The sequence below is a fragment of the Babylonia areolata genome, chromosome 9 (assembly GCF_041734735.1).
Source record: "Babylonia areolata isolate BAREFJ2019XMU chromosome 9, ASM4173473v1, whole genome shotgun sequence".
In the NCBI taxonomy this organism is placed as follows: domain Eukaryota; kingdom Metazoa; phylum Mollusca; class Gastropoda; order Neogastropoda; family Buccinidae; genus Babylonia; species Babylonia areolata.
The window spans coordinates 23,031,387-23,058,290 of NC_134884.1; the positions used below are offsets into that span (position 1 = coordinate 23,031,387).

General features: G+C 41.3%; 1 protein-coding gene across 1 annotated transcript in view; it reads right to left on the reverse strand.

Annotated features, from left to right (window-relative positions):
• The window catches only part of LOC143285593 (uncharacterized), a 148,378-nt gene that overhangs the window by 103,737 nt on the left and 17,737 nt on the right, over positions 1–26,904 (reverse strand). The window contains exons 4-7 of the mRNA XM_076592986.1: positions 2,848–2,931; positions 2,325–2,456; positions 1,140–1,213; positions 13–133 (exon numbers count right to left, since the gene is read on the reverse strand). Of these exons, the coding sequence (XP_076449101.1) occupies positions 13–133; positions 1,140–1,213; positions 2,325–2,456; positions 2,848–2,931 (411 nt within the window). The remainder of the gene's footprint in view (positions 1–12; positions 134–1,139; positions 1,214–2,324; positions 2,457–2,847; positions 2,932–26,904) is intronic.

The window sequence follows — 26,904 nt, forward strand, 5'->3', positions numbered from 1 at the left end:
GTCGAGTCTTACCTGGAAGTCAGAGGTGCGGAGTTTCTTAATCTCTTGCTGCAAGCTTTCGATCCTGTCATCCCGGCGGTGCAGCTGCCTACGAAGCTCCTGCACCTGGGAGGAATCGGTGCTCAGCAGAGGCCTGTGACATCAGACATTGCAAAAGAGTTAATGTTTCTGTTTCTTGAAAATGTAAGAAACTGGATATAGTTAACATTCGCTACTTGAAAACCGTAGAAAACTGTCCAGAGTGCATAGAGCTTCAAGAATATGCGCTATTGCAAGGTATCTTAATGAATAAATAAACAGATAAATAAGAGTTAACACTCATTACTTGGAAACTTAAGAAACTGCAAAGAGTTAATAACATCTAATAGAAATGCGCTATTGCAAGGTATCTTAATGAATAAATAAATAGATAAATAAGAGTTAACACTCATTACTTGAAAACTTAAGAAACTGCAAAGTGTCAATAACATCTAATACTTGAGAACCCAAGGAAACTGCAAAGTGTTAACTCTTAATTCCTCAAAACCTCAGAAACTGCAAAGGGTTTTAACATCTATTTCATGAGAACATATGAAAAGTTGCAAAGAGTTAACATCAATTTCTAGAAGGCATAAGAATTTACAAAGAGTTACCATCTACTTCCTAAAACCATAAAAAACTGCAAAAAGTTAAATATCTATTTCTGGAAAACCTAAGGAAGCTGAAAAGAGTTAACATTTATTTCTTGAAAACCGATGAAAAAAAGAAAAAAGTTCTGTCTATTAATTGAAAGCCTAAAAAAAAATTGTAAAAAGCTAACAGCCATTTATTGAAAACCTGACACATTGCAAGCCTTTTTTTTTTTTTTTTTTTTAAAAAAAATATATAAAAAACTGGAAAGACTTAATTATCTTGAAAACCACAGAGTTAGCATTCACATCTTGAAAACCTAACAAATTGTAAAGAGTTAAAGCTGCAAAGAGTTAACATCCATATCTTGCAAACCTAGGAAACTGCAGAGGTATTATTCATTCTGAAGCATAATATACATTATTAAATGCATTCTTCCTATTATCATCATTATCATTATTATCATCAGCATAATTATCTACATTATTATCATCATTATATCCTGACTGCCTGTGCTGACTGGTACTCACTGTTTGACGTAAGTGTCCTGCAAAGACCCAAACACCTGTTCTGGCTTGATTTCCCGGAAGCGAACACTCTCCGTCTGAAAACAACAGCAACAACAAGTCACTGCAGTTCAAGCTCACACATGATGGGTGCAGTGGCCGAATGGTTAGAGCACTGGATTCCCACCCCAGTTTCCTGAGTTCGATCCCTGGTTTCAGCGCACATGATGAGTTAAAGGGGGAGATTTTTCCAATCACCCAGGTCAACATGTGTGCAGACCTACTAGTGCCTGAACCCCTTTTGTCTGTATATGCTGGCAGAAGATCAAACATGCACAAAAAAGACCCTGTAATCCATGCCAGCATTTGACGGGGCTTGGAAACAAGAAGAAGAAGAAGAACAAGAACAAGAAGAATCTGAAAAAAGAAGAAAACAAAAATCTGAAGAAGAACCTCAAGAAGAAGAAGAAACTGAAGAAGGTGAAGAACAAGAACAAGAAGAACAAAAATAAGAATCTGAAGAAGAAGAATTAAAAGAAGAAGGAGAAGAAGAAGGAGGAGGAGAATGAGGAGGAGGAGGAGGAGGAGAAGAAGAAGAAGAATGAAACAACAGTTTCACTTTCTCAAGGAGGCGTCACTGCGTTCGGACAAATCCATACACGCTACACCACATCTGTTGAGCAGATGCCTGACCAGCAGCATAACCCAACGCGCTTAGTCAGGCCTTGAGTGCATGCTTACATATTTGTGTACCTATGAAAGTGGATTTCATTTTACGTAATTTCGCCAGAGGACAACACTCTTGTTGCCATGGGTTCTTTTTCAGTGCGCCAAGTGCGTGCTGCACACGGGACCTCGGTTTATCGTCTCATCCGAAAGACTAGCCGTTCAGTTTGATTTTCCAGTCAAACTTAGGAGAAAGGGCGAGAGCGGGATTCGAACCCACACCCTCACGGACTCTCTGTATTGGCAGCTGAGCGTCTTAACCATTCTGCCACCTTCCTCCTACAACAAAGAGGAAGAAGAAGAAGATGGCAAAAACAATGAAGAAGAAGAAGAAGAAGGAAACAATGAAGAGGAAGAAGAAGGAGGAGGAGGAGGTGGAGGAGGAGGAGGAGAAGAAGAAAAAGAAGAAGAAGAAGCAGAAGAAGAAGAAGAAGAAGGAAACAACGAAACAGAGGAAGAAGAAGACAAAAAAACAGCCCTCACCTCCCACTGTCCCGTGGACCTGGCAACACTGATGAGGGAGATGAGCTGGTCAATGTCGTGGTTCAGGTTGGAGTTCTCGTCCCTCAGCTGGGCACACACCTCCTCCTGGCGGGTCAGTCGTGACTGGCAGTCCTGACACAGGAAATAGGTTGGTGGTGGTGGTGGGTAGTGTGGGGAGGGAAGAGAGAGAGCGTGACTGTGTGTGTGTGTGTGTGTGTGTGTGTGTGTGAATGAGAGAGAGAGAGAGAGCGTGACCATGTGTGTGTATGTGCGTGTGTGTGTGTGTGTGTGTGTGTGTGAGTGTATTGTGCTCATTTGTGTGCGTGTGTGCATGCGCATGCATGTGCATGAGTTAACTTATCTATTCTGTGTGTGTGTGTGTGTGTGTGTGTGTGTGTGCGCGTGCGCGCGTGTGTGTGTGTGTGTCTGTCTGTGTGTGCCTGTCCATCTGTATGTGTCTGTGTCTGTAGGTCTGTGTGTATCTGTGTCTGTGCACGCATGTGTGCACACAAAAACCCAGTACCTCCAACAAAGACTCAGCACGGGTTTTCTCAATGGTCAGGTTCCTCAGCTCTCTCTCCAGATCCCGAGCTCTTGCCATATAGTCCTGTAACAGAACAACAACACTCACTAACTCACAAGGAATCTCTTTCTCCCACTTGAACAATAAAGCTGATATTCCCTCATAGCTATCATCACCCCATTCGCAACATGGCATCATACAAATGATGGAGGAAAAGCATGAAATAGTTTTTAACTCATTCAACCCTGCGCCGCTGATCCCCGTTCTCCGCCTGAGCCCGCCTCATAGGCGGGCGAAGAAACTCGTTTATTTAAACAGGTTCGTCAGCTCATCATTATGCATGATACTACTAGGTATGGGAAGTAACTCCAACTTAACTTCCTTCCTCACTTACACGCCAAATTTCGCTCAAAAAGTTGAACAATTGGTGTGTTTTTTATCCGGTTTTCCGCATCGATATGGTAAAACGTCAAAGGCTTACTGTGCAGTTCAGAGCTCCATGAAATTATGATGGACTCTTGCAGTGAATTCAACCCAGATAATGACGATTTGTCTTATAATTCTTTTGATAATTCATGGGAAAGTGAAGGAGATTAAATTAGCAACCAGTGCAGACAAAGTGATGGACATTTCAGTCAAGAAGATAGCCCACAACCTTCAACATAGAGAGAAGCTGACATTTTTCTATTTCTGTTTTTGATTTAAAGTTACAAGTATACTGTTGACTTCAGCAATTTGTGTCACAATTACATATCAGTCATAATGTGAAGTTCGGTAGCTGTTGGTTGAGTGGCTGCTATAAATTTGTGCCAGAAATGAAGCACCCCTTCCCGCTGATGCAGCCGGGCCAAAACATGCCAGGCTGGGAAGGCTGCACAGACAGAAGACCTTAAAGGGCTGAAAGGGTTAAAAAGCTGTAAAACAAGAGAGGCAAGATCTTCTCGACTCACATGTAACACCCCTTCAATCAAATACAAGAAGTATGACAATAAACAACATAAACAAAAGGATGGTGCAAAGCATATCATGCTGCGACACTGTCAAAACACATTATTATGACCTTGAATCTGACCTCTAACCCTGACTTTTGAAAGTGTTTGTTTTGGACCACACCAGACCCTGTGCCAAGTTTAAGGAAGATCATGTATGCAAAATCTTGTTTCTTGTATCTACAAGCTTTCCTTATGATGATATGCCGTGCTGTGATGCTGACCTTGAACTTCAACAGGATCTTGCTGTTGCCCTGGTTACTGCTGAACCAAATTTGACCAATAAAAACTGGTTGCAAGACATGAACTCCATCAAACTTTTTTCACCCTCATTTTTCCAATTACCCAGACCTTTGACCTCTCACCTTGCTTACTATGTCACAATGAATGGAGTGATTCATGAAAGACATACTGACGGACAGATAGACTGAGGAAGACATACATACATACATACATACAGACACAGAAAGAGACATGGACAGAACAGAAAGAAAGAAATCCTATCATGTTCTTTCACCTGAACTTATGACTTTGGGGTTGGAAGGGTGGAGGGGAGATGGGGATGGACAGAAAGGGGGTTTGGGGGGGCTGAGGCAATGCTGTTGCCAACCCCAAATCTCTACAGTCTACAGGTTTATATATATATATTCAACCCTGCGCCACTGATTTTTTTTTTTTTTTAAATAGGGGGGGAAAACTACAAATCAAAACCCGCTGTCTCAGATTTATGTTTTTGTCATTCTTCTTCAGCCACCAGTTAAAAAGTAAAGTTCATGCACACACACGCACACACACACATGCACACACGCACACACTCACTTAAACCATTCAACCTCGGGAAGTTTACAGCCTTGCCAGGCTTCCCTACCATTTTGAAGTGGTAATGACATGTGTTTGACAAAGCCAGAAATACCATAAAAGTTAGTTCCTTTTACTTGCGGTTCAGGAACATGGAAACCGCACTGATGAAACAAACCTGACACCCTTTCTGCACTCAGGTGCAGGGATGAATGAGTTAACACTGAGCAGTGCATACTAAAACACTGCATACAACAGCAACAGCATGCAACATATAACGCCACAAAGCACAGCGCTGTAAGACTTTGTCTCTGCCCTGGAATGCTATTTATTTTACTGGACAGGGGGGGGGGTGCTGGGGGGGAGTGGAGGGGGTCCGGGGGCGGGTGGGGTGAGAGGGCGGGGTGTGTGTGTGTGGGGGGGGGGGGGGAGGAGGAAGGTGGGAGGCTCTTATCCTAAACCTCTGATATATCATGTTTCACAGATTGGAGCAGCAGCAACCAAAATGGTTAGAGCACTGCAATTTCAATTCTTGATTCCTGGGTTCAATTCCTGGTACCGCTGCCTGATGATTAAGACGTGCTGGAAATCTTTTCTTCTTTTTTTTTTCTCCTGATGTCCCAGGTCAATGTATGTGCAAACCTGCTATTCCCCTTTGGCTTTGCATGTACACACACACACACACACACACACACACACACACACACACACACACAGAGGATCACATACACAAGGTAAAGATCCTATAATCTATGTCAGTGTTCCGCTTGGGTTGTCAAAACCCAATTCATCCAGCATGTCCACACTTGAAAACAGAGTATGGCTGCCTAAATGGTGGGGGTAAAGTCTGGTCATACTGGTACAGATACAAGGCAAATGCACTTCGAAGTTGCTGTAAACCACTATCGCTGAAGTAAAAAGAAGAAAGGACATCTGTTTTAATCAAACAAACATCTCAACCCTCACAAACCTAATAATTATCATATTTTCATCCCTTAAATTCATGAGTTGCGTGTGCTTGTGAACACCAGGTGTGAAAGTGATTTGTTTCCGCACATCATTTAGTGCTACATCAATACATTATTATCATTATTATTATCATCATCATCATCATTATTACTATTATAATCATTATTATTATCATCAATCTTTTTCTTCATTCGTGGGCTGCAACTCCCATGTTCACTCATATGTATACGAGTGGGCTTTTACGTATATGACTGTTTTTACCCCGCCATGTAGGCAGCCATACTCTGCTTTCTGGGGTGTGCATGCTGGCTAAGTTCTTGTTTCCATAACCCACCAAACGCTGACATGGATTACAGGATCTTTAACATGCATATCTTAATCTTCTGCTTGTGTATACACACAAAGGGGGTTCAGGCACAAGCAGGTCTGCACATATGTTGACCTGGGAAATTGGAAAAATCTCCACCCTTTACCCACCAGGTGCCATTACCAAGATTCTAACCCAGGACCCTCAGGTTGAAAGTCCAACGCTTTAACCACTCGGCTATTGCACCCGTCATCAATATTTATTATCATTATTGTCATAATTGTTGCTGTTGGTGTTGCATTTACTATAGCAACCTTCTTTGCTCTTGAGTCACCCTCAATTTCAGCCATGGACCAAAAACCAAGCCTTTTTTCGTGTGATCCCATTTCTTCTCACCCCATCCCCACCCAGCCAACCTAAACATGTGAAATAACTACTAAAGTAACACGAACAGGCACCAAGTTGCTCCCAATTTACATGAACAGGAGAGGGAAGTGGGAGTGGGGCATGTGCCTTACTCAGAACACACTTGGAAGTCCACACCAAGTATTCCTGACTCATGTGCAGTGCATTATACACATAACATCTGAAAATGCATGACTGCTTGTGTGTACATGCATGCGTGCGTGCGTGCGTGCGTGCGTGCGTGCGTGTGTGTGTGTGTGTGTGTGTGTGTGTGTGTGTGTGTGTGTGTGTGCGTGTGTGTGTGTGTGCATGCCCATATGAGATCACAAAAGTACATCTATGTCATGATGTTTTCCATCATAACCATACATCAAAATGGTAAGTTCTGTCTTCTGTATTTTGGCATCTCAATGATTTTTCAGGTTTCCACGACCCAAAAAAATCTTAATTTGGGAAGAAGGGGGGATGGGTAGTGGGGCTTTTATTTTAAAGGAAGGAATGAAGAAAGAAAGAAAGAAAGAAAGAAAGGAAAAGAAAGAAAAAGAAAAAAAAGGAAGTTTTGATGTCATTTATAAAACATGCAAATCCCTTTGTTAACTGTTTCTCTTTTTTATGACAACATGCCTGTTAACTACCACGAGTTTCAACAAATTAGAAATACCACATAAACAACTTTTTGTTTTCCCTAAATTTACATTCCCGCATTCCACATTGAAAAATAAATAAGTTCTTGCTGTTAATTAATCTGCAAGAGGCAGATTATTCTGGTGGTGGTGTTATTGTTGAACATTACTTTTGTTGTTATTTTTCCGCATGCTGGAGAGTCGTACAGCAATAAATCTGATTTCACAGTGGTGTTGGAAAGCATGTTCGTGTCAGTCCCAAGCGATGATGGAAGCACTCAACTACTGCTGAATTAACATTCTTCTTCGTTGTTGTCTTCTTCCTGGAGTCTCTAGTCGGCATGATGAATAAGTAGACGGTTATAATGATGTTCGTGTTATAACAAACGTTTCAGTTTCTCAGTCATAAGATTTTTTTTTTTTTTTTTTAAAAGTAAAACGAAACGAAATTTTATTTTACCAGGGTAGTGAGAGAGAGAGAGAGAGAGAGAGAGAGAGAGAGAGAGAGAGAGAGACCGAGAACGAACGAACGAATAGAGTAATGAGATAAGCATTGGTACATGCTCTTTTTCTACCCAGGCCTGGGGGATAAAGAGAGAGAATGTGAATGCGAATACTTTATTCATTATAGGCCATAGCCCCTCATGAAGGGGTGTACATAAACATACAAGCACATCACAGCCATACAAAAATGTTATACATACATATATCAATGGTCACATCTATGTTTAAGTCATATCATCAAGACAATACAATATCTCTGAATTTAAATGCATTGTACAAGAAAATAGACAAATTCCGAACATCACTCTCTCCTATGGATGATACCAACAAAGTAAGTTTAAAGGCACATGGATTTTGATAATATTTTAAAGGAATGAACTATTGTCTGATACCATGAAGAGCTAAACAACACAAAACAAAATACAATTCATCTTCCTTGGATTCTTTACACAATGGACAAATCAAATTACTTTCATTGAATTCTCTGTATCTATAATGATGTACAGTTAAATCAGATATACCGAATCGAAATCTAGTCGTTATATATTTCAAGTGATTGTCCATAGTAGACAAAAGATAAGGTTTTTACTTCATGAGTGTTACAAAACATTCTGTACATGTTAAATCTATCACTGGTCTGAATATGTTCATGCCATTTTTGCCATGTGCAGTCAATTAAACTTTGACGAAAAACATAAATACATTTACACTACCAACACCCTGGTTTACCCATACATCACCAAAACCATATTCAAACAAACAATTGCGCACATCAGAAACCCAATAATTCTTTCCTCTGGTGTCTAACTCATGTAACATCTTATAGGCTCTACGAGGTAACCAAGACTCTTCCATCTGTAACAATTTAAACCAGTAACGAATACAATTAACGGAAGAATTTTTATACATTGGATGTCTGGCAGTTTCACCATAGATCATTAGGTATAGAGATATCAACACCCTGAAATTTCTTTAATGCAAATAAATGTACAGATTCACAATTTACAACAGCTTTGTTTAACCCCCAAATTTCAGAACAATACTGTATGACAGTCTGCACTTGTGCGTCAAATATTTTCATAAATAATTTCAAAGAAATATTATTTAAGGATGACATGTTTTTCAAAATGCACAATAAAGCATTTTTTGCCCTGCTGGCAAGATCTTTACAAGTGGAAACAAAACTTAACGTGTTGTTAGTAATATCCCGAGATACTTGTACACATTGACTACAGGCATTGTAATGCTATCGTACATCCAACTTTTCCTCATGTCTAAATATCCACCTTTTTGAAAAACAATAATGTTACTTTTGTTCATATTCACTTTTAATTGAAGTGTTGATGCAGCATGTTGTTAGCTATTCAGCTGTGTTTGTAAACCAATGGGAGTTTCAGACAACAAAACAATATTGTCTGCCAAAAGGATAAATAGTTCAAAAGCATCAAAAGAAAATTTGGCACCTGTCTTCCATTGTTGATTACTTCTAAAGCCAGTTCGTTTATCAAAAGAGAAAATAATATCAGGCTGCATACATCTTGTTTAATTCCAGTCGAACAATTAACAGAATGTTAGTTTAACGCCACACTTAATCCTACTTTTTACATTGTTTTACATAACCTTAATATACTCAAATAATTTACCCTTGACACCATTTTTTAAATAAAATAGGCCATAAAAGATTTCGGTTTATATTTATATTAATTTCATAATAAAGAGAGAGAGACAGAAAGAGACACAGAGAGTGACAGAATGAGGGGGGGGGCGGGGGGGGGGGGGGGGGGGGAATGCAGACATGGGGAAAGGGGGTTTGAGGTCTGGGGCAGGGAGGGAGGGGGGTGGGTGGTCAAGGAGGTAAAGAAAAGTTGGGAACAAGGACGAAGGTGGTTGGGGAGGGTCGAGCGGGAGGGAGGGGAGGGGGATCGGCAGACAGGATAGGGTGGAGGGGAGTTCAGGCTGGGCAGATCGACAAAATTGTACTCCTAATACTATATAACATAGCCATGGCTCTTTTCTCCTGCAAGGCCGGCAACTGACTGCTGGCTTTCTTTGTTACTTGATGGTTGTTGAAACAAATTCCATTCCCACAGACTACCTCCCCCAAGCCCCCTCCAGCCACCCCTCTCCCCAGCCATCACACACACACACACACACCTTCCTTCCACCCACCCACTTCCCCGTCACTATGGCAGAAAGTGTGCGTGCCACTGACATGAATAACTGCATAATGATGTTGGTTTATTTATTCATAGGCATTTCAGGTGTACGTGCACATGTAGTTAAGTCGCAATGTGCCAAACTGTTCATGCGGGCCGCGCGTGCTCAAGTCTGTGTGTGTGTGTGGATATGGATAGGGGTGCACGATGTGGGTACAATCTCTCTGTGTGTGTGTGTGTGTGTGTGTGTGTGTGTGTGTGTGTGTGTGTGTGTGTGTGTGTGTGTGTGTGTGTGTGTGTGTGTGTGTGTGTGTGTGTGTGTGTGAAAAGAAGGAAAAAAAACAACAAACGCCCAAAACAAACAAACAAACAAAAAAATGTGCGTGCATACGCGTGCCCGCATATCTTCGTGCGCGGTTCCGATACCGGCTAACATGCAGGCACGTACTGCAGAAAGGAGCACACACACACACACACACACACACACACACACACACACACACAGGTCTGACTTAACTGTAAGAAACGTTTCCCATTGTGTAGGAGAAAACAAACAGCTCGTTGAGAGAGGAACCGGAGAAAGAGGGTGGGAAGAGGGGGGGTTGGGGGGGGGGGGTGCTGGGGGACGCAGAGAGAACAGCACACACAAGAAAAGAAGACGCCACGAAGAACAAATGACGATAGAGTGAGAGGGGCGGGGGTGTAGGGGGTGTGGTGTGGGAAGAATGAATGAATCTTTATTTTCCAACAGTGAAGACATTAGCACTTTGGCCGACTTACACGTCTGCAGTTGATCTAAGAGATACACAAACACATAGACATATAAATGTTGCTATACTTAATACATGAATAATGTAAAAGTATAGCACAGCGTCAAACTGAGAGACACAACATCGCTCACATCTGTACGAAACGGAAGCGAGTAACACACACACACACACACACACACACACACACACACACACACACTAACACACACACACACACCAAGGGAAAAACAACAACAACAAAACCGTAGCATGAATGCTACACATGAATGATTCAAGTGAAATTAACACAGAAAAGTAATGATAAATTTTAAAACACAGATGTAAGAGACATAAAAAAAGGCAAATGAGGCGATGGAAAATGTGGATATGGACAGATGGACACATTGTGAGAAAGACAGACAGACAGACAGACAGAGAGAGAGAGAGAGAGAGAGAGAGAGAGAGAGAGAGAGAGAGAGAGAGAGAGAGATGTAAAGATATGTCAGTGCGAGAAAAAAAAAGAAGAAAAATAGAGTTGGGTGGGGATGGTTCACAATTTGTAATACAAGTATACAAAGAAAGAAAGGGGAGAAAGGTGAGAGAAGAGAGAGAGGAGACAGACTGAAAGTGGAGAGAGAGAGAGAGAGAGAACTAGAGAGAGAGACGGGAGAGAGAGGGGGAGGGAGAGAGAGAAGAGAGAGAGAGAGAGAGAGAGAGAGAGAGAGAGCTCAGAAATGTTTTTATGTACATCGGCCTTGGGCCACAATACAAAGGAAGGCTTGGGTCGGGAAGGGGACAAAATAAAAGGTTCATTCATGTACATCCTGCGTGCAGAGGAATTGTCGACATTCAAAAGCACTCTTTAAATCAAATACCTCTGCATAATAAAGTACACACACACACACACACACACACACACACACACACACACACACACAGACAAACACACACACACACACAAAGTGTAAAGCCATGAGATGAACCAAATCTGCCAAAGGGCATATACAAATGATAAACGTATCATTAATACGACGCCGTTACCATGAGTAGAACATCAAACTACAATCACAACAAAGTGAAAAATTACTATAAGTTAGTATGATAAAAATTACTTTCTGGCATCCTAGATTATCATTTTTCTCCTTCTGTTAATAGCATGAAAAACATATCTTGATACATTAAACAAGTGGGTATTGTTAGTTGCTTTGTATAGCTCGGACAATGCTACATGGGCAGAATCGTTCAAAAATTTCATTCTTAAGTTTCTGGACATGAAACATTCAAATAAGAAATGGAACTCATTTTCAACTTATGTCTTTACAAAATTGACATAATTTGTCTTGGTCGCATTCACTGTAACGAAACACACTGTTATTTAGTGGCAGGACATTGAATCTGAATTGTGAAATGGCAACTCTAAAACAGCAAGTATCCATACAATAGATGTATTTTTCTTTTTCGAAAATAGTTTTGAAAGAACTATAACTTTCATATCTGTCTCTGACTGCACCAGACCACTCTTGAATAAAGAAGTCTGCTAATCTCTGTTTGAATAAACCCCCAAAAGCTTTAACATCTCCAACCCCCTGTTGAAGCCACACAATACCAAACCCTGTCTTACATAATATTTCTCTGATCTTTGATACCCAGCATTTCTTCCCATTATTATTCATATCAAGCAACATTTGATAGGAATTAAAAGGTAATCTGTCTGGATCCATCTGTAGCAATTTAAACCAGTATCTGACAGTGTTAGTATATGAATTAATACAAAGAGGGTATCTTCCCAAATCCCAATACACCATCTTATTTGGAGTTCGCAACGGAACTCCCAAGGACCTTTTGCAGACCATCATGTGATTTTTTTCTATGTGCTCAAGTCTATATAAGCCCCAGAGTTCAGACGAATACAACAAAACGGGTTACATTTTAAAGTCAAATATCTTAAAGAAAGTTTTTGCACTCATTTCTTTTAAATTTTTGGAAAGCTTTGTTCAGTTCGATAACAGCTTTCTTTCCCTTTGTTACAAGACGTTCTGTTCCCAGTTTAGTACTTACCTTTGTGGTGAAGTTAAATCCCATGTAACAATATTTATTTACCACTTCTAATCTGAGACCATTATAAAACCATTGTTCACGTTTTCCAAGGAACCCCCCTTTCCTGAACACCACCACCTTAGTTTTTTCGGTATTAACATTTAGATGCATGCAATCACAAAAAGACTTCAATAATTTAACTGGTTTTGTAGGCCCCCTGGCGTTTCTGAAATAAAATCAACATCATCCGCAAAGAGTAGAATAAATATTTGTATGAGATCTGGCAACAGCTGGATGCTGTGCTTCCCTCGTTCATCCATTTGCTTAGTGAGCTGATTGATAAACACTGAAAACAAGGTAGGACTTAAAACGCATCCCTGTCTCACACCAATCGGACACTCAAAAAATCACACCCCCCACAGTTCACTCTGACACACGACACCAAAGATTCATACATTGCTGATAAAGCTGCAAGAAACTTACCCTTAACTCCCTGATTTCTAATACTTTCTATGAGTTTGTCATGGCTGACTGAATCAAATGCTTTTTCTTTTTTTTAAATCTACGAATGCAACAAATAGTTTCCTGCCCTTCTCACTCATACACTTCTGTACAATTGCATTGAGACTAAAAATTTGATCAACTGTAGAATATTTCTTTCTAAATCCTGCCTGGTTCTCCGATATCAATTTTTAGTTTCTAACCATGTACATAATCTTGTGTTCAATACTGATGTATAACATTTAGATAAGATACTAAGCAATGATACTCCTCTGTAATTATCTACATTTTCAGGATCCCCTTTCTTAAAAATTGGTATTATAATTGTTTTGACCAAGCTTGTGGATAAATACCTTTATCAAAAATTATATTGAATAGTTTCATAAGAAAGTAGTGAATCTCTCTGCCACAGTTCTTCAACATTTCCGCTGTAATTTCATCAATTCCACTAGCTTTTCCTGTCTTCAATTTCTTTATAGCTCGGCTGACTTCTTCCTCTGATATTTCTTTATTTAATGTATGGGCAGCATGTTCATCTAAATCAACTTCTTCAAGGCTATTATAACACGCTGCTCTGTCACTTTGAAAAACATCCTTAAAATGCTTAACCCATTCTTAAATGTTTATACTATTTGTGCTGTTAACTCTGTTACTACACCCCATATTTCTTAGTTCTTTCCACAACTGTGAAGCGTTTGAAATATTATTTGCTAAAGATTCTGCCTTTTGTTTTCTATATTCTCGCCTTTTAATCTTCAACAACTTCTTGTATTTTTCCTAGCTTGAACGTATATAATTCTGTCATCCCCATCCATAGTTGTTGTTGTTGTGTTTTTTAAACAAAACTTAACGATTGTCTGGCTTCTACTTTCGCTTGCTTACACTCGTCATCAAACCATTCTGATCTTTTTCTCTGACCTGTATGACATTTCTTCAACACACATTCACCATCTTGATTTAGACATTGAACAAACAGTGCTAAAGCGCCTTCTATATCGCTATCCAAGGAATTTAAAGCCATGATAAATTTACTTTGTATATTTTCATCATCAAATGCATTAATAAAATCATCTTTTTTGGCATCATTCCAAATGAATTTTTCTGTTAATGTCTTTTTACCTCTGGAATTTTTCCCACTGCATTTTTCAATTGCTCCAGCCTTCCAATCCATCGTCATAACAACTGGTAAATGATCTGATTCAGTAATGCTCTGAACATCCACTGACGCGATACTGATACACGAAAAACAATCGCAGGACATAACAAAATAATCCACAGTACTAGTCCCAGAAGTTGCAAGGTATGTAAAGCTGTCATCAAATTCCCGATCACACAAACTATTAAGAATAACAACGTCAAACATGTTACAAATTTCCAGTAATTGATTTCCAAATACATTTGTGTGTTTGTCCTGTGGTTTTCTGGAAAATTCATTCAAGCAGCGATGGTTGGTTCAACTGAATCAATACCATCCTCAGCAAAGGAATGTTTTTTCCCCAGCTGTTCTTGCATTTTGGTCACCTGTTAGAAGGACATGAAAATCACCATAATAAGTTTGCAGATCTAACACAATTTGTTCTAAAACTTCAAGCCCGTAACCGTTTTGTTGGTCTTTCCAATGTACAGAATCATGTTGGGGAATGTATGCACAAATCAACATTATGTGGTGGTCAGTTGAAAGCAGATCTTTGTGGATTTTTACAATACAGAGTGTTCAGTTTTAATTTCAATCTTTTCAACAAAAGTGGCAAACTGTTTCCTGATCAAAACTATTATTTCACCAGAATATCTACCCTGATGAGACAACTTCTTTGCTTTCAATGTAAACACAACATAATCGCTGAATAAAGGTGAATTAAATTCAGTTGCTATGAATGTTTCAGTCAAACAAATAAAATCACGTAACAGAAGAAAGGAAATAAATTCACAATTATCCAGTTTTGATATCAAGCCACTGACATTGTAATTAAGAAATTTAATTTGTGTTTTAATGGAACAGAAGAAAGGAAATAAATTCACTATTATCCAGTTTTGATATCCAGCCACTGACATTGTAATTAAGAAATTTAATTTGTGTTTTATCTATATTATATGCATTGTGACTCATCCATTTAAAAGCCTTTTCATGAGGGTTGTCGTACTTCCTGGATGAGGGGACATGTCTACCTGTGTTGTGTGTGGCTGTGGCCCGGCCGATTCCCTATTTGTTATTTGCACTACCTGTACCAGCATTTGGCTTGGTGCGCAAACATCCCTCATTCTCCTTAGAGCGATCACCATATGGCACCCTCTTCAGAGAGTCCAGGATACTGCTGTGGCTGCTGGATCTGTGTTGTGCAGTGGGTTTGTTCTGTTGTCTTGTTTGTTTGAGTGAGGCTGCACGTCTTGGAGGTCTGTCATGCATTGTTTGTCTTGAAACATGTTTGTACTTTTCCCTTTCCCTTTTCTAATTCAGCTAATTCAGAGAGAGAGAGAGAGAGAGAGAGAGAGAGAGAGAGAGAGAGAGAGAGAGAACGAACTAGAGACAGAGAATATGTGTGTGTGTGTGTGTGTGTGTGTGTGTGTGTGTGTGTGTGTGTGAGAGAGAGAGAGAGAGAGAGAGAGAGAGAGAGATTGGACAATGTGTTCAGATTCAGAGAGAGAGAACACTCTACACCCCATCCCTAAGTACCCATTCACCATTCAGTCAGTCGTGTACCCATTCACACTTGGGTTGAGTGAGGGAGGGAAATCGGAGTGAAGTGCTTTTGCTGAGGACACAACACCATGCCGAAATGGGGCCTCGAACCCCTGATCCATGGCGACTGAACACTGGATCAAAAGTCCAACCCCTAACCGATTCTGCCACGGTGCCTCCTGCATACTTGACAAGGGCAATGGAATACAATTCACCAGAAAATCAGTAGCGCAAGCAGCACTGACTTGAAGTTGTGTACCTTGTGAATGGAGAGAGTTACTACTCTTTACTATTTGTTAATCATTTCATCTCCTGGCCTCATTGTTTGTTAATTTCCAGTTGAAAAACCACCGAGGCGACCATGTGTTTGTTCTGTATTGTCCATGTGTTCTGTGTGGCTTGCTCAGGATTAATGAGGCTATGCCAGTCTTGAATGAAAGCCAATTTGTGTTTGCACATTTCTTCTGTCTTTGCTGCTATGTGCACATGTGAAATGATCGGTATAAGGACAGGACCGGCGCTTCCTTTTTCGAGGAAGTGTCTGGGTTTGTTCCAATGTACCTTTTTTTTTTTTTTATTTACCTGTGTGCTAGCTGCATCGTAGCGTAAGCAGCACTGACTTGAAGTTGTGTACCTTGTGAGTGGAGAGAGTTACCACTCTTTACTATTTGTTAAACAATTCACCAGAGCCGCGGTGAGTTTCACACAACTGGTTACTGCCCACTGCTTTCCTAACCACATCCGAACGAGGCACACTGAACGCCAAATCCCTTTATTAGTATTATTATTATCGCCTTGACCAGCCCCGATAATCCCTAACAGTGAACCCCTCTCCCACAACAGTTAGTCACTTGCGTCACCTGGGCCAGGCTTGCTGGGCATATATACCAATGTGACCGATCTTTCTTTGTTGAAAACGGATCTATGCGTATATGGTTCCGACAAAGCAGTGTTGGAATATGATTTTTTTTTTTAATCAGAAAGAATGAAGGGATGAACGAGAAAAAGAAAGAATTAATCTGTTTAATAAGTCATGGCGAAGTTTTAGTCAACAGAAGAATTCTAAAGTGAAATCTTTGTTTATTTCTTTGTTTTCTGCCACACACACGCAGTTGTTTATAAGGGTAAAGGGGGAAGAGTGAAATGAATCAAGATGACAGTTGACGAGTGTGTGCGTGTGCGTGTGCGCACGCACGTGTGTGTATGTGTGTTTGCGAAACAAAGTACACATGTGAGCATGCGTAAGTGTGTGTGTGTGTGTGTGTGTGTGTGTGTGTGTGCTGAATAAGAGATACATTAATGAAGAAAAACAAGCGATAAACTAAACAAATTTTCGGCAAAAACTGAGAATGAAAGAGAGAAAGAATTGAATGAATAAATGAAAGGAAGAACGAAATAAAGAAAGGGGGCAAGGAACTGAACACAGTTAACACTTTAGTGGCAGCACATGTCAGCAGTAATCCAACGAATATGCCGACTCGCTGTGCTAGGCCTAACTCACAGCAAACACAAGTGCGATCACTTTCTTCTCCTTCACCCATATCTCTGTGAAGTCATTTATTGGGGCGCAGCACTGAAGAACTTGTCAGCTGTGTGAAAAAGCCAGGGTGTCCCGAAATGGTTTCCCCGTCCATTCATTCTGCGATCATGTCAGTATGATCGATTCTTTAATCATAAAAAAAACCCAACTTAGGAAGGGTTGAAGATGGAAGTTCTGGGACTTGTTATGTGACTTTTTAAGCACACACACACACACAGGCGCGCGCGCATACGCATGTACACGTGCACGAACACACACTGGGGAATGGGTTAGAAGGGTATGCGGGACTAGTGACCAGATATTTACATTCACCAGCATAAAAAAAAACATGTGTTTATACATGTCAGTAGTTGTTGACCGATCTCTGTCAGCAACAGCAACAGTGATGTCAACCCGTCAGCCCCCATTGTTTGTTTGCCATGTGAATCCTGTACTGAAGCATATATATTGCGCGCGCATTCGACAGAGAGAGAGAGAGAATGAGAGAGAGAGGGGTGTGGGGGGAGAGGGAGAAGGAGAGACAGACAAAAAGGTAGACTGAGAGACTGAAACACAGAGACAGAGACAGACAGACAGAGAGAGAGGGAGACAGAGATTGATCTTCAAATGTTTACTGCAAATCGGCCCATATACAAAACATATGATAACAATAACAAGAAGAAGAAGAAGAAGGCGAAGAAAGAATGCATGCGAATCATATCAAACATGCGGACTTGAGCATGTCGTGCATTATGAGAACAGAGAGAGAGAGAGAGGAGAGGTGGGGTGGGGGGGGGGGGGGTGGTGAGATAAGACAGAGACAGAGAGAGAAGGAAAGAGAAAAAGAGACAGAGACAGACAGAAAACAGAGACAGGCAGGCAGCTGCAGTATTGAGAAGTCAGCGGTTTCTGTGAGTAGACGACAGACTACAGTCCCTATATTTAATTTATATATAAGAAATAAATTAAAAAAAAACAACCAAACCAACAAACAACAACAACAAACTAAATGAATAAGGTTAAAGGTCCATCGACCTGAGGCAGTGAGTGAATCCACATCCACTGTGTCCAGGACTCGGCACAGGAAAGAGGAACCCAATCCTCTGCTTCAACCGTTGTGTAGCCTACCCCAACCGAAGATCGGTACCCATTCACACTTGGGTGGGGTGAAAAAAAAAAGCGGAGTAAAGTGCCTTCCACAAAGAGACAACACCATGCCGAAACGGGGCCCCGAACCCTAATCAATAGTGACCACTGGATCACAAGTCCAACGCCTAACCGGAGTATACAACGGCGCCTTTTATATGAGTATCCCCGTAATACACGCCCCCCCCCCTCCCTCCCCCTCCCCCAACACACTTAACTTTCTTCAGGCAACGACGGTTCTGACATCCGCTGAAATCAAATTTCCGAATATGCTCACAAGATTGATTGTCTTCCATTATGAGCAGAGTTGGTTTCGTTGTACTTCGAAGCTATTTTTTGTCCAGTTTCATGAATGAATCCTTCTCTCTAAAACGTCTCTGTATAGTTCATTTGACTGAAATGTTAAATAAATGTTCACAAGCGTGTGTGTGTGTGTGTGTATGAACCATCTCTTTCAGATCATTGATGCTGAAAGTACAACAGAATGGCTCATGTGATCTCATTGGAGTAAATGACGTATTACATGATCATAACGTAGAACTTGTAATCAAACTTTGTTTTAAAAGAAGAGAAAAAAAAGCACTGATTTTCTGCTAAAGAAAGATTTGGATGAGATCGTTGCAATACCACGTCAACGAAAAAACAAAGGCCAACGACTGTTTAATTTTTCATGTTGGAAGAGGCTGTATAAATCATTTTATGCAGCCAAGATAATTCAGTTAAATAAACTTCAGTAATTTTGCAAAGATGAGCAAGGCAGCCTAATCTATCCTGAGGTATAATACAAGGAGAAAAAACTATCATTATTTATGTTGTGTTTCATATAGTTTGCATTCTGTTTATGATAGCTATGTTATTCTAATTGTTTTTGTTTGATTTTTGGTGTAAAATATTATTGCTGTTACAGAATATCCTCCATTCCTCAAAGGGGGTGTGAGGGTGGAGGGGAGTGGTCAAAGGATTAAATATTCTTGATTCTTGTGTGTGTGTGTGTGTGTGTGTGTGTGTGTGTGTACACATGTGTGTGCGTGTGTGCGCGCGCGCATTTGTGTATGTCAGTAAGGGGGTGTTGTGCCTTGTCTTTAAACCTGTACAGATGATAAAGTCACCGTGTTTGTCCACGGAAGTATGTCCACACTATTTTGATCTCTGCTACGTTTCAGAAAGTCAAGGGGTCACGTCTTGGTTTTTAGGCCTTGGATCTGGGGTCTTTTTATGGGACTGTGTGCGTGCGTGCGTGCGTGCGTGTGTGTGTGTGTGTGTGTGTGTGTGTGTGAATAATGTTATGACACACACACACACACACACACACACACACACACACACAGAACGAGGGTGAGGGCGTTTTGCTGTAATAAAATAAAGGTCACTACACTTGGGAGACAACAATGCACATTATTATTGACAACGGATGCGTTTTAAACATCATCTTGAACGCTGAAGGAAGCATGTTAGTATATAAATACATACGAAATAAGAGATGCCTTCACAAATGAGTAGGATCTAGGAGTACTTTGAGCACATACCAAAAAGTCTGTTTCAGTTTCAGAAAAATCAGTATAAAAATATATTTAAAAAAAACTTGAGATATTCCCAAACGACACTAACTATGCAATAGTTTAACCCTCACCCCTCCCAAGAAAAAAAAAAACGATTTACCAACAAAAAGTCTGTTTCTATTTTGGAAGTTTATGTACAAACACCGGAAGCATTACGTATAAACAGTAATGATGCGATAGTTTAAACAAAACAAAATAAATAAATAAATAATAAAATCACCTCACTGCATTCTTCTCGATAAAGCCGCACTGTGGCGGGGGAGGGGGGGGGAGAGAGACAAAGGGGGACAAGAGAGAGAGAGAGGAAAAAAAACAGGATCCAGCAAGCCAAAGGCGTTTCAGCGGCCACTTGTGTGATGCCGAAGTTTGTAAAATGGTAAGTTGCCCCCCACCCCCTCCCTTTTGTTTAATCTAATTTTATTTTATTCTATTCTACTTTATAGGTAAGAGGAGGATGGGTGTCTGGGAGTTGGGGGGGGGGGGGGGGGGGGGAGTGCGGAGTGAAGGGTGAAGGCGGAAAGAGAGCTGAGATGGTGGTGGTGGTGGTGGTGGTGGTGGTGCTGCTGGAACGGGGTGGGGGAGGAGGAGAGGCCGGCTGATTAACCCCTTGGCTGCTGCTCAATGACAAGTCTGCTCTAGCCACCACCCTCACTGAAATAAGACTTGAGGTCACAGTTCAGAATGTCAGTCGCAGTTTGGACTTTTTCCTCTGTGGATTTTTAAACATTACATTTTTTTCAGCAAAATTATCCACATTATTTCCTTCTTCTTTACCTTCATATAATCATCATCAACTGTCGTGTGATTGCTGCATGCGCAAAGCGGCACATCTCCCTCCCCACCCCACCCCTGTGTGTGTGTGCGTGTGTGTGTGCATGTGTGTGTGCGTGTGTGTGTGTGTGTGTGTGTGTGTGTGTGTGTGTGTGTGTGTGTGTTATCTTCAGTTTATTGTCTATTCACTGTCAGTGTTTTTAGACGGAAAGGAGTAAAGAAGTGGATAAAGGAAAGGGAATGCATGTGAGTATTAGTGTAAAAAAAAAGTATTCATGTTATGTATCAGAGGAAAAATATATTATAAGAAAAAGGTCTACAGAGATAGTGGTGTGTATTGAATGAGGTGTCATGGGAAGGAGAATATGTATATGCATATCAACAAGTATTAACCTACAACAATGTAAATATAAATAACAACATTAATTATAACACATCAAAGGAGGATACCAACTGGACTGGAGTTTAAAATTTCCGAAAACATTCTAAGCAATGATTAATCATTCAAAATCTTTTCAGTGGCTAATGAAATATTGGAAGTAAAGTCATCAACTACATCTTTTGGAATTAAATGTCTTATGCTCGGACAATGAATGAGTAGATGACTTACAGTTATTTGCTTACCGCATATATATTTTATATTTTGTGTGTGTGTGTGTGTGTGTGTGTGCGCGCGCGCGTGCGTGCATGCGTGCGTGTGTTTGTGTGTGTGTGTGTGTGCGCGTGCGAGCGCGAGCGCGTATGTATGTGTGTCTTGGTACGTGTGTGCGTGTGTGTGAAACGGCGCGCGCGCGTGCCTGCATGTGTTTGTGCTGAACTGAAAAGCCTACAAACCAATGACGAACAAACAACAAAACATATATAAAAACACCAGTGTGGATGACAGCCGTATCTCACCGTTCTTGTGTGGGCGTTTTTTTTTTTTTTTTTGTTTTTTTTTTTTTAATTTTGTCTGTTTGTTTTCTGGGAAATGACAATTAAAAGTTTTCGCGTGCAGTGGAGACGTGGTGACAGTGCCATCGATAACCGGCAATTAATGAAGCGTATGTGTGGTTCGGCGACAACCGTACCATACCACCAACCCTGGTGTACTAAATACATCAGCCAGCCTTCTGTTCCCCACCCCGTGGTTAACTCCTCACACATGGGGTGTCGTTCTCTTTAACCCTCATAGGGTTTTTTTTTTTTTCAGCACGGCTTACTCAGAGAGTCTAAAAAGATACTAGATATAGGCTCTTTGGCCCACTTTTAGGCTTAGCCTAGGTAATTCTTTCTCCCTCTTTCTTGAAGTCTCTGTGTGTCCGTTTCTGTATGCGGTGGCTAGTATCGGTGCAAAAGTCATTAGATTTATTTATTACAGTTTGTGCGCATACATTGTTGTCTCTCTCTCTCTCTCGAACGTCGTTCATTCATTATCGATTCCCTCTCTTCTTTCGTGAGTCATTCATTCTCTCTCTCCGCCTGTCCCCTCCCCCCTCCCACCCCACAACCCCCCCTCTCTCTCTCGTTAATCGAGTCATCCATACTCTCTTTTATTTTATTTTTTTATCACTAATTCATCTCTCTGTATCCTTTAAAAGAGTTATTCACTCATTCACACACAAAAACATACCGACATGAACGCGTGCGCGTGCGCGCACACACACACACACACACCGAACATGCATACACACAAAGGAAAGTGTCTCTTCTTTCGAGTAATTCATTCATTTTCTATCATTTTTTCTCTCTCCGTCTCGTTCGACGCCTCCATTGCCCAATCTTCCTCTCCACGTCAACAGGAGGAAGTAAGTCAACGGATCCCCCCGCTGGTCCCCTAAATCAAGCGGAAGAAAGACCTCGCTCATAAGAAGACACATACAGGGGGTCCACGAAGACCCAAAAAGATGACCACTGTCAACAACCCCTTGGGTCAACACTGCGCGGTCAGTCATGTGTGGCTGTACCGATACTTACTTTACTTACTCACTCACTCATAGGTGTGGTGTGCGTGGACCCGTACAATTATTGCCCCCGTCTATGGTTTCTGCTTATTACAAGTCTCCGGGTGGAAAGACCCCGGGGTCGTTCTGTCTGTGGTGTAGGGGATCAGGAGGGATTAGCGGTCTATTGGCTGGTGGTCAGCTTGCTTGCCTGCCTGCTCGTTTGCTGGGCCGGGATGGTGGCACATTATATCATTATGTTTATTCAAAAACCTGATCAGCCTGTGGTCTGAGATCGACAGGACAATGTATTTTATTCAATTTTTTTTTCCAATGTGCGTTCTGGCGTTTTGCATGTGGTTTCGTGGCTGGGCGGTTGTCACAAATGCTGCAGTCTTTATTTTCGTATTGTATTGTGTTGTGTTGTATTGTTCATTGTGCTGTATTGTGTTTCTGTATTGTCTCGCGTTCATCAGGACCAGCCAAGATCTCTCTGCATGGAACAGAGCATGGAGCAAGGAGAAGAGGCAGGCAGAGGAAGAGATGGGTGGACAACATTTCAGAGTAGATGGGCCTAACCCAGAGTGAAACAGTCAGAAGGACAGAGAACCACGAGGGATGGAGAAGGCTGGTTGCCTAATTAATGTGTGATGCCCCAACGGTCTATGAGACTACAAGATAGACAGGTTGTATTGTATTGTATTGTATTGTATTGATTTTTGTCATCACAAATTTGCATGAGTGAAATTTGGGCTGCTTCGCCGGGGACAGCGCGTCGTCACAGTGCAACGCCATCGATATGATTTTTTATTTTTATTTTTTGTTGTTGTCTGCGTGTGTATTCGTTTCACTATCACAGTGGATTTTTTTCTACAGAATATTGCCAAGGACAACCCTTTTGTTGCTGTGGGGTTCGTTTACGTGCGAGAAGTGTATGCTGTATATGGGACGTCGGTTTATCGATTCACATCCGAATGACTATCACCCAGACCACCACTCAAGGTCAAGTGAAAGGGGGCTGGTGGAGTTTAATGACCTATTGACTAACGCCCTTAAGGTCACGTTGTACAGGTCTGAGGTCTTGCTCCGTGGTGCGCAGTGGGTCGATGGGTTGGGTCCTGAGATGGTAATTTAAATAAAAAAAAATCCAGGTCCTTATATGGGGCTTGAACCCGTAAACGTTCACGTCCTAGTCAGGTGTGCATTTCCAGCAGGACACCACCCTCTACTGGATGTTGTCCTCCTGTGGGTCAAGATAACATGATGCATTCGAAACAGAAGCTGAAGATCAGTCGCGGCCTGTCTATACCGTGAGCACTTACAAACACACTGAAAGCCTTATTCGGTCAAACGTCATTCGTAAAGAAATCTAAGAAGAATAACGATACACTGTCAACAGAATGACTGTGGTTCGTTCAGCCTAAATGACAGCAACAAGGTATGCCGCTATTTTTTTTTTCAATCAAGTAATGACAACATGGATGACAATGATGACATGGCACGGTGGCCTCGTCGTAATGAGCCCGATCAGGAAGCGAGTATCCACAGGTTCGATTCCCGGATTTTTTTTTTTTTTTTTACTCTCCCTTTGAGTGGTGGTCTGTGTGCTAGTCTTTCAGATGAGACGATAAAGGAAAGTCCCGTGTGAAGAATGCTCTTAGCGCACGTAAAAGTACCCACGTTAACAAGTGGGTTGTCCCTGGCAGCTACTTACCAACAGAAAATAACACAACAGATGGCACTGCGCTAGGGCGACGTGCTCTCCCCAGAGAAAACAGCCCGAATTAAATTCAGAAAAATCTGTTTTCACAAAAAGTAATACAATACAACATGGGTGATGATGATAATGATGATGATGATGGTGGTGGTGGTGATGGTGGTGGAGACGACGACAACGATGATGATGATGACGGTGGTGAGGATCCCCCTCCTTCTCATTAGAACATATCATCATTGTCATTATCAAGAGCCGACCACCTGAAAACTACCTGTTTTACTTTCTGCGCCTCCCGCACACAGAATATCATTGTGCTTACTTCTCCTCTCTAGGTGCGTGCGTGCATGCGTGCGAGAAAGAGAGAGAGAGAGAGAGAGAGAGAGAGAGAGAGAGAGAGAGAGAGAGAGAGAGAGAGAGAGACAGAGAGAGAGAGCACCAACATATTCTGAAGAATAACCTTGGAGGAAAAAAATAAAAGCGTTGGATAACTGCCAAAAGAAGAAAACTGATCTGTGAGGAATCTCGACTCATAATCTCTAATTCACTAACACGCTCTCTCTCTCTCTCTTTCTCTCACCTAATATCACATAAAAACAGAGAAAAAGGGAGAGGGAGATAAGAAGAGAGCGACAGAGACAGAGAAACAGAAAAACATAAAACAAGAAAAAAAAAAGAAAAAAAAAAGAAAGAAGTCTAAGCACGATTCTTCGCAACCTTTAAAAAGAAATATTCAGAAAAAAACGAAAAAGAAAAAAAAAGCAAAAAAAAGCGATGTCCCCAGACAGAATGCAAAACCATCAACAGATAACAATTTATCATACGCTCTCACCCAACCACCAAGATAAAAACACAATCAGGTCGCCGTATAATCCCCTCCCCCCAAAAAAAAGCCCACCCTAATCTCCTACATTCATAGTACTTTCCATGTCCAGAAAATAATGAGATATTTTTAATTCTAATTTTATTGGTGTCTTTTTTTTCTTTCTTTCTTAAAAACACACATAAAAAAACAACTTTTGAAATGGTTGTGCTTGATGGAGTCAAGAAGATCATAACAAAATGCTTCGTTTCCATAGTGAGGTCAACATGTAGTTAATTAAGGCACAAAATTATTGCCGGCGACACCTCTGGATGGCACCGATCCCATTCTTCGCCAGAACAAACTTTGTCGCTGGCGACATATTTTAGCTGTTCATTCGGAAATTTTTCGCCAGTGACGACTGATGCTTCAACTGCTCTCTCTGTCTCTCTCTCTCTATCCCTCTCTCTCTCTCTGTGCACGCGCGTGCGTTTTTGCTTGGTACGCGCGTGTGTGTGCATGCATTTATATTCCGGGGAAGGGAACTGCAGTGACGACGCGATAGTTAAAGCCTGCTTGTTTATGTCTGCCTATGTCATTAAACACACACACACACACACACACGCACACACACACGCACACACACACACATTATAATTTCTTCTATATTTTATCTATTTGTTGTAACCGATACTATCTCTATTCTTAGTGGCCTGTAAACCCTGGCGTTGATCGAAAACGAAAGCCATCGCGCGCGTAGAAGAAAAGAAAATTGGAAAAAATAGAAATAAAGAAAAAGAAGAAAGAAAGAAAGAAAGAAAAAAACGTGTTCATGAGAGAATATCAATACCGGTCCGCAGCTTAGCTAACTGCCTGCATGTTCGGCCATGCTGGTAACGATCATTCTTTGCTGCCCTCCTACATACAATGCAACGGCAAACAGAGAGCAAGAGAGAGACATGACATAGAGAGAATGTGTGTGTGTGTGTGTGTGTGTGTGTGTGTGTGTGTGTGTGTGTGTGTGTGTGTGTGTGTGTGTGTGTTTGTGTTTGTGCGTATGTGTGTGGTGTGCAAACATGTGTGTGTATATGCGTGCGTGCGTGTGTGAGTGTGTGTGTGTGTGTGTGTGTGTGTGTGTGTGTGTGTGTGTGTGTGTGTGTGTGTGTGTGTGTGTGGTGTGCGCAGGCGTGAGTGCATGTGTGTATAATTATGTGTGTGAGCATGAATAGAAGATGAGGTGGAAGGAGAGAGAGAGAGAGAGAGAGAGAGAGAGAGAAAGAGAGAGAGAGGGGGGGAGGAGAGAAAAGGAGACGGGGAAGGGGAAACGCAGTGGAAGAGGGAGAGAGAGAGTGTAGGTATGGGGATGGGGATAGGGGTGGGAGTTTTTTCAACACCCTGCCCTGACCGTGAGCAAGGATAACGCCACACGATAATGAATGAATGACACAAGCACTGGTATGCTGGGAAATACAAAAACATGAAAATATGACAGCAATGTTAGCGGACGCACTCACACAGATTTATTTATACAGATTGATGGAGTAACTGACAGGCAGAAGACGGATTGAGTGGTAAGAGATAACAGAAGAAAGAAAAACAGGTTTTTAATTAAAGAATAATAGGAGAGAAAGAGCCTTCAAGGATCACGTGTGATTCCTTCTGAAGAAAGGATAAAAAAAAGAAGAAGAAACCTCTCACATTTTTTCTTCGCTGTTACCCAACTCCTAAACCACAGCAACCAGATGCTGTAAGAAGCATGTGTCCTTGTTGAAGTTCACATGGCACGCAACCTATAGCCATAACTTGACTCTGCAGAATGTCCAGCGTGAGTACGTCTCTATAGCTGTGTGGATTTGCTACGATCTCGACATGCGCGGTATTTATGTCGGGAGAAAAGATAAAAAAACCA